This window comes from Bipolaris sorokiniana (assembly GCF_000338995.1).
Source record: "Bipolaris sorokiniana ND90Pr unplaced genomic scaffold COCSAscaffold_10, whole genome shotgun sequence".
Taxonomy (NCBI): domain Eukaryota; kingdom Fungi; phylum Ascomycota; class Dothideomycetes; order Pleosporales; family Pleosporaceae; genus Bipolaris; species Bipolaris sorokiniana.
In genome coordinates this window covers 55,936-71,790 of record NW_006911904.1, presented here as the reverse complement: position 1 = coordinate 71,790, position 15,855 = coordinate 55,936, and the positions used below count along the sequence as shown (strand labels likewise).

At 51.9% G+C, this 15,855-nt stretch overlaps 5 protein-coding genes across 5 annotated transcripts; 4 read left to right on the top strand and 1 right to left on the bottom strand.

Annotated features, from left to right (window-relative positions):
- Nucleotides 1-1,138: 1,138 nt before the first annotated feature.
- COCSADRAFT_145859 (uncharacterized protein) lies at nt 1,139-4,834 on the top strand (the record flags this gene model as incomplete). Its single annotated transcript, XM_007703498.1, has 5 exons — nt 1,139-1,647; nt 1,692-3,001; nt 3,051-3,422; nt 3,480-3,700; nt 3,758-4,834. 5 exons carry the CDS (start codon nt 1,139-1,141, stop codon nt 4,757-4,759), a joined length of 3,414 nt encoding a protein of 1,137 aa, XP_007701688.1. The 3' UTR covers nt 4,760-4,834.
- Nucleotides 4,835-5,068: 234 nt separating this feature from the next.
- COCSADRAFT_200956 (uncharacterized protein) lies at nt 5,069-6,936 on the top strand. Its single transcript, XM_007703497.1, has 2 exons — nt 5,069-5,327; nt 5,399-6,936. The coding sequence occupies exons 1-2, from the start codon at nt 5,125-5,127 to the stop codon at nt 6,672-6,674; spliced, it is 1,479 nt and encodes a 492-aa protein (XP_007701687.1). The 5' UTR covers nt 5,069-5,124; the 3' UTR covers nt 6,675-6,936.
- A 656-nt stretch (nt 6,937-7,592) lies between these two features.
- Nucleotides 7,593-11,276, top strand: COCSADRAFT_342480 (uncharacterized protein; the record flags this gene model as incomplete). The annotated part of the gene is made up of 2 exons (XM_007703496.1): nt 7,593-7,727; nt 7,776-11,276. The coding sequence occupies 2 exons, from the start codon at nt 7,593-7,595 to the stop codon at nt 11,172-11,174; spliced, it is 3,534 nt and encodes a 1,177-aa protein (XP_007701686.1). The 3' UTR covers nt 11,175-11,276.
- On the top strand, nt 11,277-12,048 carry COCSADRAFT_219011 (uncharacterized protein). The gene has a single exon (XM_007703495.1). The coding sequence runs from the start codon at nt 11,379-11,381 to the stop codon at nt 11,916-11,918; it is 540 nt and encodes a 179-aa protein (XP_007701685.1). The 5' UTR covers nt 11,277-11,378; the 3' UTR covers nt 11,919-12,048.
- Nucleotides 12,049-15,637, bottom strand: COCSADRAFT_219010 (uncharacterized protein). The gene is made up of 2 exons (XM_007703494.1): nt 15,046-15,637; nt 12,049-14,998 (listed from the first exon to the last, which is right to left on the bottom strand). The coding sequence occupies exons 1-2, from the start codon at nt 15,547-15,549 to the stop codon at nt 12,179-12,181; spliced, it is 3,324 nt and encodes a 1,107-aa protein (XP_007701684.1). The 5' UTR covers nt 15,550-15,637; the 3' UTR covers nt 12,049-12,178.
- Between the last annotated feature and the right edge of the window lie 218 nt (nt 15,638-15,855).

Below are 15,855 nucleotides of genomic sequence, written 5' to 3'. Positions count from 1 at the left end.
GAATCATCTTGATAATTGCGCTTACTGCCATCCGCAAGTCATTCCGCCTCAGCTCAACCTGTCATGGGTAACATGGAGACTTCTTCAGCCACTAATGGGAAGCGTCTTTGCGAATCTGCAACCCTTCCACTATGTCTCGTGCTCTCCTCTAATTTGAAATCTGCCAACTGTACGACAGAGCTCCGGTGTCTCACTGACGCTTCGTAAATCAGGATCCCCGCGAATCTGCCTCGGTCTAAGCCGCCGGTGTACTGAAACGTCTTCGCTCCCAAGGCTGGCTCAGACAAAGCAGCATATGTGTGTATCTGGAACAAAATGGCGCGACAGGGCAACATCAGTACGAGTCATCGCAGCCAAAGGATCAACGTTTTGTTAGCGTTGAATATGCAAAGACCGCTAACCTAGTTTGGGGGGTGCCCAACTGTCGAGTCTGGACATGATTGGGGCTTTTACTGGTATTTCTCTCTGGATTCGTCCGCAAGCACGGAGCATTCTTGGAGCACGTGTCGCAATAGAGTCAATGATGCAAGGGTTGTTGCATGTCATTCAATGGTAGCGTACGTTTCAAGATCGTCGCATTAGCGGACGGCTCCACCACGGGATCTTCACATCCACTAGGGCAACCCTGGAAGCCAGTTAAAAGTTCCACGTCCGAGTGTCAGGGCCATTGACAGAAACGCTTCTTTGCAATGCGCAGGCTCGGCGATGTGATCTGTTCTGTTTTCTCGGTAGACCTGTGCCGATTCCCATCCCCAGGTGGATTGGCAGAGTGCATGATTCCTTCAACCTAGATTGGCCAGGTCATGCAGCGCTCTCCTTCAGATTTTGATTTACAAAGGCAAGTTCCACCTATACCCAGCGTTGTAGGTGAACCATGAGTGTCCTCACCACGCTACGCGCTGGACATGGAGTCGGGGCGTTTCTAGTTTCATGCCTAGAATGTTTCGGCATTGCTATCCTTGACAGCATCACCATGTTCACTGGTGCCGGCATATACTAGGGCCTGGCTACCAGCTGGCAATACTGCACGTCTTCCTTGATGCCATAAGTGGTGTGGCAACTTACCTGCAGCAACATTGTCAAGCCTTCTTCTCTTTTTGCAGATGTTGTTGAGATACCCCATTAGACTGTTTTAATAATGTTTTCTTCTATTGCTGGCACATTTACCTGGTGCCTACTGGCATTTTCGGCCATTTTCTTCCTATCATACTCTTCAGTTGGCTTCTGGATCAGCGGGCAGAGTCCAGACGCTACCGGCGATTACCCACACAGCCTCACGGCTATCTTTTCTACGAGAACCCTCGATTCGCTGAATCAAGATCCACAATTTCACAACGCACTTCTTTCACTCACGGCGATAGTCGCACATTCTTCCGCAGACCTGGGAGGAAAGTTTGGGTGGGAAGAACTAAGGAGCTTCGGGACGAACCTGACAGATGGAGTTGACCGCATTCGCAATAAGCAACAACACAGACACAAAAGACAAGATCCTTTGGCAAATTTTGGCGCATCCTTGGAAGACTTATTGGGTAGTTTAGTTATAGGAGGAAATTCGTCATGTGGACTAACAAACATCCTTGGTTGTCTGGGAGACTCACTCACTGATTCGCTTGGTACACCTGCTCTCTTCTTGGGCATTGGTCTCGGGTAAGTATGCTAGCATACAAATAGGCCAAACTAACCCGTTACAGTATGGGAACAGCCACTGGGCTCAACTTGACCGACGAGGAGGAAGCTAGTGCCATAGCCAACAGTATTGTGACTGCGTACAACTTGTCCGCGACTGGAATAAACCTCGCGGCTCAGCAGTTGGGAAATGGGCTATCGAGGCAACTATTGCCCGCAGTCGACAAAGGAAACGTTCCAGTCGGCCTGGCGGCATATGCTCTAGCATCTGGAGTCGGCAACGCAACCGCAGTAGGGTTGGGTCTGACAAAGGAGCGGTTCCAACCATCACAAGATTCAAGCATCGTAGGGATAGCAGGCAATCTTGGCTTGGGAGTTGCAATGCCACTAGTTGGCAAAAGGGATCTCAAAGCCTCGATAACGAGCTGGACTAACAGCTCGACTGCTTCGGAACTGATACAGCGGCTTCCTCGATTTGCAGCAGCGGCTGGCATTGGCTTAGGAAAAGGCATGAGAAACGGATTCGGCCTGCATAAGAAGAATAACAAGAACAACAAAAACAAAAATGACAACAAAAACGATAAGAGCAACGACAACGACAATGACAACAACAATGAAAACAACAACCGAAAACAACAAAAACGGCAGCCCCAAGACGTTCCACTGGATTCTCCAAAGTTCCCCAAAGCTGTGAGACTATTCGCCAAGGGTCTCAGTCAGTCATTTATTGAAGGAAGCGACTTTTCAGACATCAATGCTGCAATGAGCGCAGCTTTATTTAGTTCATTTGATGTTCCGAAGATGCTTGGATCTATAGCGGCGGGAGCTGGAGCCGGTATTGGCACGGGAATCGCCGTCGGGTTGGATATCAAGACTACGAACAGCACTTCGACGATTACCGGAGATATCAGCACCGAAGAGGTGCAAACGGCTTTAGCTGCTGAATCGTTTACACGAAACTTCTTCTCGAACTTTCTAGAGAATAGTTCCGCCATACAAAAGGCCAGGAAATTGATTACAGACAGCCCACCACAGGCATTCAAAGGCTTCGATGCGGCCAAGGCAGCGGAAGGCTTAGGTAGAGGTGCAATCGAGGGCGTCATGACTGCCATGTCCTCATGTGGAGGGCTCAAAAATCTCATTACCGGTGAATTTCCGGTCGATGCATTTGGCAAGGTGCCAGCGTTGGGCCCGACGCAATTCAACGACTCCATTAACGGTGCTGCTGTGGGCTTCGCACGGGGTTTATCCGGAAAGGCAACTATACTCATTGCGGAAGTTGCACGAAATCTTACAGGAGGGTCACAAGCATCGGAAAATGCTACTATGGGTAAAAAACGTAGCATTGTCGATGAGGATGAGGGGGTCAGTGTAGGTAGGTCTGTACGCTCAGAGATATCGCACCACTCACTAACAGGGTCTAGATAAAATCAATCCCCTCTCCACTCGCCAAGCTCAGCTATCTGATGGAGCTCAAATACCCTTGGCGATCGATTCAGATACGGCACAGATAGGTGCGCAGAAAATTGTCGATTCCTTGACTTGTCAAGGCGTCGGCGGCATCATCTCGGCAGCTATGGGTTTCATGTCCACGTCAAAAGCGGAGGTTGAGATGATTGAGATAGCCATGGGCCAAGTAGGGGTTCCACTCGATCCCATGGTCCTGCGACTTTTGCCTCAAGGGCCGGTTGTGGTTACATCAGGAGGCAACAACTTCGAAATTAACACGCAAGAGAAAAGCATTAAGATCAATGGACAAGCACTGAGTTTATTTACTACACTTACTTGGCTGCATGGTAAGCCCTCAAAAGACGGTGCCTCGGAGAAGGATAGCGGCTGACATTGGACTCTAGTGATTTTTACAAGCCTCGGCTTTCTCCTTTTCCTACCGCTATATCTTATCTTGGGTGTAGTTTGGCGCTTCTCGGTTCTCATAGGGTACCCAGTTGGCGAGATGAAGAACCGGAAATGGCGTATGGGGTTTCTGGCCATGTTTGCTGTTTTTGGTACTACTGGCATCATTTTGGGCATTGTCGGTATGGGCAATACCGGTCATTTCAGGGACGTGCACGGCGTAAGTGCTCCTCGCTACAGAGTTCATAACAGCCCATCAACTTACTAATCTAACCAGATACTCGGTTTGATCTCTCTTATCATAATATTGCCTACCTTTGGCTTGGGGGTCGCCCGGCTACGTAGTACAATGCCGCACCCCTCGCCCTCTGCGTTTGTGGGAATCAAAGGCCCTATCGGACTTGCCAAATCACCACAGCGTATTTATTTCTTGAGCAGTCTCAGCATACAGCTTAGTTTGATCTTGGGCCAGTTTGCTTTTCTCCAGGGGTTCACGACACTTCGTACCATCTCGCTATGTATTGTAGATGCGTTCTTCTCTTCCAGCTCTTCTGCGGGGATTGTTAGCATCTTTCTAGTGGTACAAATGAGCGCCACGGCATTGGTAGGTATCAGAGGATGGGTAGAACAACATATTGCCAAGAACGTAAGCGCGGGAAACTCACCCAGAACCGAGTCTGCTATTTTCAACCCAGGGAGACACGACACGATGGCGACGTTTGGATTCGACAAAAAGGACACTCCTCCAGCTTTCAACCAAGCCGTAAGAAGGCGGTCGAATTTCTCGGGGAAAACGGAAGATCTCAAGGGCTCCGAAGACAGTGGCATCGGGGCGCCGTTCAATTTCCGCAAAGAAGGCAGCATTGGCGAGCAAGGAGGAGTAGAAGACAAGGACAGAGACGCCGTTGGACCCTTTCTCTCACCCGAAGAACGGGACAACTATCAAGAGCGTGGCATTTATAACCCCAAGACGGGAGGGTACATTCAACAACAACAAGCCATGACCAATGGTGATTATTACAACAGCCTAGCTGCATACGGCGAGCGGCGGCCTTCGTCTGGCATATTTGACCCGCAGCTCTCCCCGAGTCCACGCATCATGGCGGCAGGACCGAAGATGTCGAATGTGTCGACCAAGGATTTGTGGCCGCCTCCTATGCCGGAGTCTGAGCGGCTCTATTCGAGAGCGAAGGCAGCCAATTCAGTGAGCAGTCGGTACAGTCGGCCGATTGATGGAAATGTCCCTGTGCGGGATAGTTTTATGGGATTTGGGGGTTGAGAAGGGCTGTATGTAGGGAAAGGAGGATAGACAGGAAATATACCCAAGTAGTTTAGATAGCGACTTTGCTTGTAGTCGAATGTATATGTATGAAATAGGAGTGTATTTTTGGATGGTGTATGTTTATGCATTCGTACGTACATGCACCACTACGTATCACACGGCTATATGACTTGATGGAGAGAAAGGACAAGGGGGTGTTGAACGAGGTGACGGAACCCTGCATGGGCCCGCATGTCCCGCCCGCATGGCCCACTCGTCCCGCATGAGCTTGGCTGAGCATCGCCCACAAGTCCATTGGGTTGCCTCGTTTGCGACGGCACCCTGCGTGCGAATATTGCCACCTTGTAGCCATCGTGGCAGCCATGGCGCAGGTTCAACGGCCTCTCATTATTCAATCCCAAGTCATACGGCTCTGCTGTCCGCGCACGGCAAGGAGGGCGAGCAATGCTCTGTCGGCACGTGGGAGTCGACAGCAGAAGCTGCACACCAGGACCGTCACAGACCGGGACATTTCGCATCTGGCGAGCCTGCCTCTCTACCCAATAACCCTGACCGATCTCGTAAAGTAAGACACTGATTTGAATGGGATTGCGCAACAAAGACTGGCCTAAGTAACTGACACGGCGCACGCAACAGACATGGACGACCACCGCTGACAACCCAACAACTCCTCCAGTCGGCCAACTTCACCCTCTCCATCCTGCCCGCCCGCCTCGCTCATCGCATCCAGTCGCTGCGCAACCTCCCGTTCATTGTCGTGTCGAATCCCCATGTGTCCAAAATTCACTCCAACTACATGCACAGCTTGTCGACGCTACTGCCATGGGCCGAGCAGGAAATTAAGACGCTAGACGAGGAAATCAAATTTACAGAGGTCATGGCCGACCTGGTGCAGACACACGCGAACACGATTAGCATACTGGCAAGAGGCTTTTTGGAGGCGAGAAAGTACATCAGCCCAACCAATGTCACGCGCTTTCTCGACGAGCATCTGCGGGCCAGGATAGGCACGCGACTGATTGCAGAGCAGCATTTGTCACTGCACTTTTCCAGCCAACCCCACTGCGAAGTGATGCACGACGTCGAAGACAATCTAGGGTTCATTGGCGTCATCGATACCAAGCTGAAACCCGCACGCATTGTCCATCACTGCGCCAACGTGGTGGGTGAGATCTGTGAGCTGAAATACGGCGTGCGGCCGACAGTGGTTGTCAATGGCGAGCCTGGATACGAATTCGCCCACGTGCCTGTACACCTCGAGTACATCATCACCGAACTGCTCAAGAATGCTTTCCGCGCAACTGTCGAGAGCGGCATGGAGCGCGAGCCCATCGAAGTCACCATCGCCCCACTACCCGAACTACTGCCAGAGGACAGAGTTGCGGATGGCGGAGAGGGGGAAAGCATACGTGATCACAAAATTGACAATGACAGTCAAGGAAATGTAGACAAGGCATCGCACCAATTTAGCGACAACACGTCGTCATCCCCGCCTCCAACAGCTGCCGACATCCTTCCTCTCAAACACAGCACACCAGGCGTGACCATACGCATCCGCGACCGCGGCGGTGGCATCTCGCCAGAAAACCTCCAACACATTTGGGACTATAGTTTCACCACATTCAACGATGCGCAAGCCTCGTCTACGCTGTCTGGAGGTTCAGTGTCTTCGGCAAATGGCATGGATGCTCTGAATGCCTTCTCGGGGGCTGGCGGGGACGGGGCAAACAGTCTGGCGGGACTGGGATATGGGCTGCCACTGGGCAGAGCCTATGCAGAATACTTTGGAGGGGGCATTGCGGTGCAGAGTCTGTGGGGATGGGGCACAGATGTGTATCTCAGCCTGAGGGGTGTGGGCCGCGTAGACAGTGTGCAAGAGGCAAAGGCGGAGGCTGAGAAGTGGCAGCGATAAAGTACACATGCGCATGCCGTACTTGACATACTACTGACTTGTCACAGATGGCGGGTCATTATTACTATGTACTTTTTGCAGTCATGACGGTCATGCAGCATGCCATGAGGTATCGTTTTGTGTTCGCATTACATTTGTATCTTTGCCATGGTTATCAGCATCTCCCCGTGTACGACACGCTCTATTGCGTACGGACCTCAGCGTCCTTTTCTACAGTAACGTGCTCGTTGGACTCGAGAGTTGACACGACATCGTCGGGGATCTCGGCGCTGTCCAGGCAGTCAGTATGTTTGTCTGGCTCATATAACACCCAGAGACCAGTATGGACGTACGTGAAACCCTTGATGAGAGTGAACTCGTTGACGATCTTGCCGCCCTGATCAGTGACCTTCTTCTTTGCGGCGTCAAGCTCCTCCTTGGGGGCGTCCTTCTTGAGGGTGATCTTTACAAGGAAGTGTTAGCATGTGACCCTTTCTTGCCAACGACATGTGGCGGGGGTTACTTGCGTTGAACTGGGCCATTTTGAGCGTGTTTTGTTTGCTTGTGAAGAGGAGTAGGTAGAGTGTATGTGTATATGTGTTTGCAGTGTTCCGTAGTGAGGGGAGGAGACAAGATAGGTAAAGCAGAGGCGTATCAGCGGCTTTATACGCAGCAAGCCAGTCCTAAGGCCTTGGACGCAAGCGCTGGGGTGATGACGTGCGCTGGCCGGGCCCCTCCATGCATCCACATCCCACCTCGCGGCTTATCGATAAGCGCATCCCTGCAGCCGCCGCTTAGCGTCTGTCTTGGCGCCGAAAAAGTTGGGATCGCGAAAGTTGCTTGCCGCTCTCAAACTTCCCTAAGGCTGCGCGCAACCAATGCGCCTCTTGCCCTTATCGCCACTCTTTTTCACTACACGCACGTAATACTGCGATTGCCATGGCGGACCAGCAGAGTAATCGGCCTCATCGGCCCAAGAAGGAGAAGAAGCCGCATACGGGAGACAGAAACCCCAAGGCTTTTGCATTTGCTGCGCCGGGCAGGCTGAAGAAGCAGGCCGCGCGATCTTCAGAAGTATGCATGCCAACATATATACTGTGCAATGTAAACTAATAGTCGCAGGTCAAAGAGAAGCGCCTTCACGTACCGCTCGTCGACCGTCTTCCCGAAGAGGCGCCCCCAATCGTCGTCGCCGTCGTTGGTCCTCCGGGCGTTGGAAAAACAACTCTAATAAAGAGCTTGATCAGACGATATACCAAGCAGACACTTTCTACGCCCAAAGGCCCCCTCACAGTCGTCACCTCGAAGCGCCGACGCCTCACGTTCATAGAATGTCCCGCTGACTCCCTCGCCAGCATGATCGACATCGCAAAAGTCGTCGACATATGTTTGCTGATGATTGATGGCAACTACGGTTTTGAGATGGAGACAATGGAGTTTCTCAACGTGTTGAGCGCGAGCGGTATGCCCGGAAACGTCTTTGGTATCTTGACTCATCTGGATCTATTCCGAAAGCAAGAGACGCTCAAGCTGCAGAAGAAGCGGCTCAAGCACAGATTTTGGAGCGAGCTGTACCAGGGCGCCAAGCTCTTCTACCTCAGTGGCGTCGTCAATGGGCGATACCCCGATCGCGAAATCATGAACCTATCGAGGTTTTTGAGCGTGATGAAGAATCCTCGACCGCTGATTTGGAGGAACTCGCATCCCTACTGTCTTGCAGATAGGTTTCTGGACATCACGCCCCCGACGGATATTGAGCAAAATCCAAAATGCGATCGCACCGTGGCGCTGTACGGTTACCTGCGCGGAACAAACTTCCCGGCTGGACGCTCAAGAGTACATATACCGGGTGTCGGCGATCTCACTGTGAGCTCGACCGAGGCGCTGCCAGACCCTTGCCCCACACCATTTGCAGAAAAGCAGGCTGAAAAGGTTTCGGGCAAGAAGAAGCGCGCAAGGTTGGGCGAGAAGCAAAAGATTTTGTATGCCCCAATGTCTGACGTTGGTGGTGTGCTTGTCGACAAGGATGCTGTTTACATTGATGTCAAGACTGCGACATTCGATCCAGAGGCAGACTACTCTGAAAAGGGACTCGGAGAGCAGATGATGATTGGTCTTCAGGGTGGAAGAAAACTGTTAGGTGAAGATAAAGGGAACTTTAGGCTCTTCAGGGATGGCGACGTAGTCGACAACAAGAATCTCGACAACGATGATGACGTTGCGAATACTGGTCGAAAGTCACATCGCACAGCTAGAGCAGCAGATGCGGAGGACGTCGATGATGCAGATCTCGATGATATCGACAGCGATGACGAAGAGTTGCAACAAGATCACAGCGACGCAGATGACGACGAGGATGACACTGGATTCCTTGAAACTCGGTTGCCCCGCAGTGATCTCAAGCTTGGACGTAAGGAGAAAGAGGGCAATGGCGATACAAACGAGGATGTGGCATTTGCGGACAGTGACTCGGATCTTGGTTCAATATCTGGAGACGAGAACGATCTTGATGGGCTTGAAGACGGTGACTTTGGTTCAGAAGAGTCAGACGATGAGGACGCTGAAGATGGTGCCCGCTGGAAAGCCAATTTACGGGAGAATGCCGCCAGAATGCATGGGCAGAGGCGACCCTACCGCGTCACTGATCTTGCGAAAATGATGTACAATATGGATCTCGCGCCACAGCAAGTTATTGAGAAGTGGAGAGGTGATGAGAAAGAGGACGATATTGAAGAGGACGAGGATGAAGAGGAAGACGGCTTCTTCAATAAGCGAAAAGCGGACGATGCTGCCAACGCTGAAGACCGATATATTCCCAAGCTCAACTATGAAGAGCTGGAAGAAAAATGGGAAAACGAGGAAAACGTCGAGGCTTTGATGAGTCGCTTTGCTACTGGTCACATGAACGGCAAGGGAGGTGATGGTGAAGAGGACGGTGATGACTTTGAAGGCTTTGATGAAGATGACGAGGGCGATGGAGAATTTGAAGATTTGGAGACTGGCGAGAAGCACGGGGGCGAGACAGAGAAGACTGAAACCGAAGCCGAAGCCAACTCCATCGAAGCAGAGCGCGAGAAGAACGCGCGGCGAAAAGAAGAGCTGAAACTTCGATTCGAAGAGGAGGACCGAGAGGGCTTCATGAACGACAAGTCAGACGGTCGGAAAGAAGGTGGCGAAGAGGAAGAGTTTGGCGAGGATGACTGGTACGATGCTCAAAAGGCCATGATTCAGAAACAGCTCGACATCAACCGCGCCGAGTTCGACCAGCTCGATGAGGACTCGCGCGTCCGCGTCGAAGGTCACCGAGCAGGCACCTACGCGCGTATTGTGCTCGAAAACGTGCCTTGCGAGTTCTCGCAATACTTCAATCCCCGCTTCCCTGTCTTAATCGGCGGTCTCACACCTACAGAGGAGCGCTTTGGATATGTGCAAATACGCATCAAGAGACACCGATGGCACAAGAAGATTCTCAAGACAAATGATCCCCTCATCTTCTCCTTGGGATGGCGCCGATTCCAGACCACACCCATCTACAGCATCTCAGATTCACGAACACGAAATCGTATGCTCAAGTACACACCAGAGCATATGCACTGTTTCGGTACCTTTTACGGGCCACTTGTTGCTCCAAATACGGGTTTCGTCTGCGTCCAGAGCTTATCCAACAAGACACCCGGGTTCCGTATCGCAGCTACCGGCGTAGTCCTCAACGTAGACGAAAGCACCGAAATCGTCAAGAAGCTCAAGTTGACCGGCCACCCCTACAAGATCTTCAAAAACACCGCCTTTATAAAAGACATGTTCAAATCCGCTCTCGAAATCGCAAAATTCGAAGGCGCAAGCATCCGCACCGTCTCCGGCGTACGCGGCCAAATCAAGCGCGCCCTCAGCAAACCCGAAGGCAACTTCCGCGCCACCTTTGAAGACAAGATCCTCATGAGCGACATCGTCTTCCTCCGCGCCTGGTACCCAATCAAGCCCCACCGCTTCTACAACACTGTCACCAATCTCCTCTGCCCCGCCGACTCCACCGCCCAACCCGGCGAATCCACCTCATGGACCGGCATGCGCCTCACCGGCGCTGTTCGTCACGAAGTCGGCCTGCCCACCCCCTCGGAACAAAACAGCGCCTACCGCCCCGTCGACCGCCAAACTCGCGTCTTCAACCCCCTGCGCGTCCCCCGTAAACTCGCCGCAGACCTCCCCTTCAAATCCCAAGCCGCAGTCACAAAGTCTCAAAAGAACCCCACGTACATGCAGAAGCGCGCCGTGGTGCTGGGCGGCGAGGAAAAGAAAGCACGTCGATTACTCAGTCAGGTGGTGGCGATTCGCAATGACAAGGTTGAGCGAAGGAGAAAGAAGCAGGATGAGCGCAAAGATGGGTATAGGAAGAAGGTGGAGGAGAATGCGGAGAAGAGGACGGAGCGCGAGAAGAGGGAGAAGAATGAGTATTGGGCGAGGGAGGGCAAGAAGAGGGCGAGGCAGAGTGATGGTGGTGGTGGTGGGAAGAGGAGGAAGTAGAGGGAGAGAGAGAGAGAGAGAGAGAGAGAGAGAGTGTGTGTGTGTGTGTGTGTGTGTGTTATTAAAATGGGCGTCCATATTACTGCATTTGAAAAAAATATATATTAGTATTGACTTTTTGTATCCACTTTCTTGCATAATCTAATTGTACCAAGTCCAATTCATTAGCATGGATTGGCACGGCAATAGTACCACATCAGCAACATGAAAAAACAACAAGTGAGTGAGCATGGGAAAATATCCTCTATATTCTTCTTCTTCTTCTTCTTCTTCTTCTTCTTCTTCTTCTTCCCCTCTTCTTCTTCCCCTCTTCTTCAACCGCCCATTACACAATATATACACACATGTCGTCATCATTTCGAGCCAGGCCATCTGTGTCTATTCTCCACCACCAACTACAGCCAACCAACATCACATTATCCGCCTTCCCTCCACCCATCTCCCAAGAAAAAAACAAACAGCCAAACAAAAAAACCCTTGGCATCTGTCTATTATGCATTCCATCACGCCGCCCAGATGCGAGAACAACAAGGACAAGAAAGAATAAGAAAAGTAACCAGCCATAGACCCCAACAACCCCAACCCCAACCCCCAAAAAAAACACATGGTGGGGAAGCCAAGGCTGAATCCAACCAGGCAAGATATATAAAATGCACAAGTATGCTCCTTCCTTCCCTCCCAATGATTTCCAACCCAAAAAAAAGAAAGGAAGAAAAAGCCCTATTCTCTTATAAACACCCATGAAACCCCAAGAACCTATGCAATTGAAGGAAAGATGAAAAAGCTTTTAGTGTCGACCAGAGAAAGAAAGAGAAAGAAAATTGATGATGATGTATGGGGGTATTTAATATTGAGAAAGTAAATAAAAAAGAAAAGGATAACAACTCGGATACATGCGGCTAGCGCAGTTGGATGTGAGTTTCCTTGTTCGGTAAGAGAAAGAGAAGAGAAAAAAATGATCGAGAAAAAAAATGAACTTTTGTGTTTCTATCCGCTACTGCTATTCATGGTCGTTTCTTCGTCTTGCCGTCTGGATTCCTATCTGCAAGGGCGGCGGCGCTGCTTGCTGCTCGCTTGGGCGGCCAGGTCGATGGGTCAAAATGTATGGCCACGAGCCATGCGCAGAGTATATTGGCGAGATGGTGCAAGACGTACGCATACGTCACACCGTAGACTGCTGCATAGGCGCCAATCGAAAAGAGCAGTATGTTGGTGAAGAAGGAGACTCGGAACTCGGCCCGGGGAACCATTCGTCCTGTGCTCAGTGTCTCCACCAGCAATATGAACGGCATGATGGAGAGGATGTTGTGATGCGACGAAAAGGGCGTCAGCCAATGAACAGCGAGATTTCGTATCCAAACTACCAAGACGGGAAGGTTGATTGGCAGGATCCAGAGCATGAGGATGAATATTGAATGTGTATAGTTGTAAAAGTTGTAGTTGGAGTCGATACCAGAGTCCCTTGCTAATCGGAAGGCGCGAACAGTAGTTGCGAGCTGTACGAGGCAGAGTACGACGTAGGCAAAGTGATAGGGGATCACTGTCGAGACGAGCGACAACAAGATGCATGTAGTGATGACGCGCCGTCGGTTCGATGTTACGGCAAAAGCCGATGGTGATCTCCTACCCTCGTCTTTCCGTAATCTGGCTGGCAGGAAGACAGAGTAAAGCGACGCAAAGATCAACTCGAGTATCATTGCAATGTAGTTGACGGCGACGCAGATGCCAATACACATTAGGCCAAACAGCGGAACCAGAAACCAGAAAAAAGTATCGTCCGAACCGAGCAAGAGCTCATTATTGGCGTCATCGAAAAGAGCCATTGTATTAGGGTTGCTACCGAGCGTCCATTTCTTCGATTGATGTTGGGCCGTGGCCAGAGCGATCGACAGGAATGTGAGCGCGGAAAGGGCGAGTGGAAGCGAACTCTTCAAGCACTCATTAAGTCCTTGAGTGAAGCTCATGAAGACTCCAATGTTATCATAAGTCCGGAATTGTTGTCGTAGAACCAGGGCTACGATTAGGATTGGGAAAGCAGCGAAGACGATACGGTAACGCATCCACAGCTTACCCAGGCTGCCCAGAATATCAACGCTAAGATTGATTTCAATACTGCTGTCGCATGTAGGGTCGGACCAGATCTGCAATGACAGACCGTTCTGGGGTTGCTTTGCATGCAGTGTAGGTGGCATGTACGGCGCTATCCCATGCAGGCTGATGCCAGCGTCCCTGACATTGACCGAGAACCGACTTTCATGCACGTCAGTAACGTACTGGCGAAGTAACGGAGCAAAGAGCTCTCCAGCATCGCACGCTTGTTTTCCAATGTGGATATTGTACGCCAAAAGAGCAGAGTTCAAGGCCGGAACTTTGATGGTTGTCACTAAAGAACGGTGGGATGGTAGTCGAAGTGAAAGGCCAGTCGTTAGCAGGCGCTGCAGGCCTGTGTCAATGTCGATTTGGGAATCAAAAGCAGAACTAAATTCAGCCACTACCCATCCAGCATGAGGCTCCTGAGCTTTGTCGACGACGGCCACAAACTGGTGTTCGCTCAAATGCTCCATGTCATATTGAAGGTAGGAAAATGGACGTTGATTTGTTTGAAAAGGATGCACTGAGTGACGAGTTGATGCAGGAAGAGCAATAACATCCGATGCGGCATTCTTGCAAGCAAGGCGAGTAGCACCCGAGCTATCGCCCGAAAAATCCATATTCATGGAAAAGAAGGTTGTAGAATGTCCAGGTTTAGAAGTGAAGACACTGCAAAACAGCACCTCGAGCACACCGTGACTACCTGAGGCATCCAACTGCTCGCTTGTGAGTAGGGTAAACTTTTTCCCTTGGGCCTGAGGAGGGACTGGCATTAGGTGGGCATTCGGGTTACGCTGGGATTTTCCGAGGCTGCGCAGGACCAGGTGCTCGCCCTCTGAGATGATGGCGCTGTTTGCTTCGAGTGTCAGAAGCGTCTTGGCTTCCTTTTGTGGCAAGGTCTTTTCGGCTGCATCCTCTAGCCCTGTCAAAAACCATTTTTTGAAACCGCGCATACGCTCAGCACGTGGTACGGTTTGGGTTGCGCGTGAAACATCGATGACGTCGTACAAGGCGCGCACGACGACTTTTCTGTGCTGATCACACCAAGTAATGGCCAAATGATCGATTCCGGTCCAGACATTGGGCATGGAAGTCGAGAAGACTGTAAATCCGTGCGTCTCAGGAACCAATGAGGCAATGCTGGTGTAGTCGGACGAAATCATCGTGTCAAGGCTTCCTCCGGCAATGGAAATGAGCGTGACGTGCCAGAGGGGGTTGTCAATAGCCCACTTCTGGGCGTACGCGCGTCGCCAATAATCATTGACACCCTTGTAGGTGCGAACGATATCTCCATCAAACGAGACCGGGGGCCGGGCATGGGGTGCGGCAAGGGTAATGATGGTATTGATCGAGTTCGCCTGATAATTGGGCATGGTGAGCATAGTGCGGGCTACGACACCACCCATCGAGTGTCCGACAATGATGACCGATGTAGGGTCCGGCAGGTTGGGGTCGCGCAGAAATTTATCCGGGGTGTGGTACAGAGATAGGATATAAGTGACGGCATCGTTTAGGTATTCAGCCTGATCGAGCAAGGTTTGTCCATGGAAGGCAGTAATGTCCTCGTTGAAGTCGACGGAGAAGAAATCCAGCGGGCGCTTGCCCGCCTTGCCAGCATCTAGGTCGTGTTGGACAGTATTGTGGTAGTGGTAGGCTGCCTCTGCGGCGAGGGAACGGACTTGCTTGTAGCTGCCAGCATTGCCCGGAATGAAGAGGACGGGCACGCCTTGAACCTGAGGCTTGTCAGTGGAATTTCGCACTGGAAAAGGAAACGACATGCCCTGGAATCCTGGTCCAAGCTGGCTTCGCGGTACAGGTACAGGGAGTACTTTGTTGCAAAGCGCGTATGTTCGGTGTCGAATTGGCTGAACCTGGTGTAGGACGGGCGCATGTACGACATGCCGCAGCCCTTGACGTCTTGTTGGCGCAGCAAAAAGGACTGGGCCATGAGGAACATGACAGCAAAGGCAGCAAGCGTGGTGACGAGGGTGTATGGCGAAAAGGCCCAAGGATTGCGCAGTCGCTGGCGGCATGTGGTGGTGTGCCCGTCGGCAGCACTGTGCGGCATCATGTCCTTGGCCAGGGCAGGCATGGCGAGGGGAGGCTTTTGGTGAGCCATGCTGGGCTGCAGGTGGGCAGGCAGAGGGTGGGCCGAGTCCGGGGCGTTTAGTAGCAATGCCGCGGAGTGGCAGTTGAGGCTATCGTCATGATCCGGAGAGGGGGCAGGTCGAGGGTGGGCGTCGTCGTGGTCGGCGCTGGGGTCGGCGGACGAGCGCCGTCTCATCTACTACTTTGAAGAGGGAGCTTGGCAGGCTGGGGACAGAAGCGCCCGGGGCGGGCGGGTGCAGAGCAGAGCAGAGCCAGAGCCAGAGGCTGATAGCTGGCCCGCTGGGTCGAGGGAACAAGGGCGGTCTGGACGAGTGCGTGTTCTGGCTCCGGGGGGGCGGGAGTGCTGGCTCGCTAAATTTGCGAGGGCTCGCGGTGGATATCTATCTGCGTCTGAAGCGACCGTCGATGGGGGGTGAGCCCGGCGTGTTGGGGGAGGGGAGTGGATGTTATCGAGCGAGGGCGCTGGCAGGACTGCAGGCGG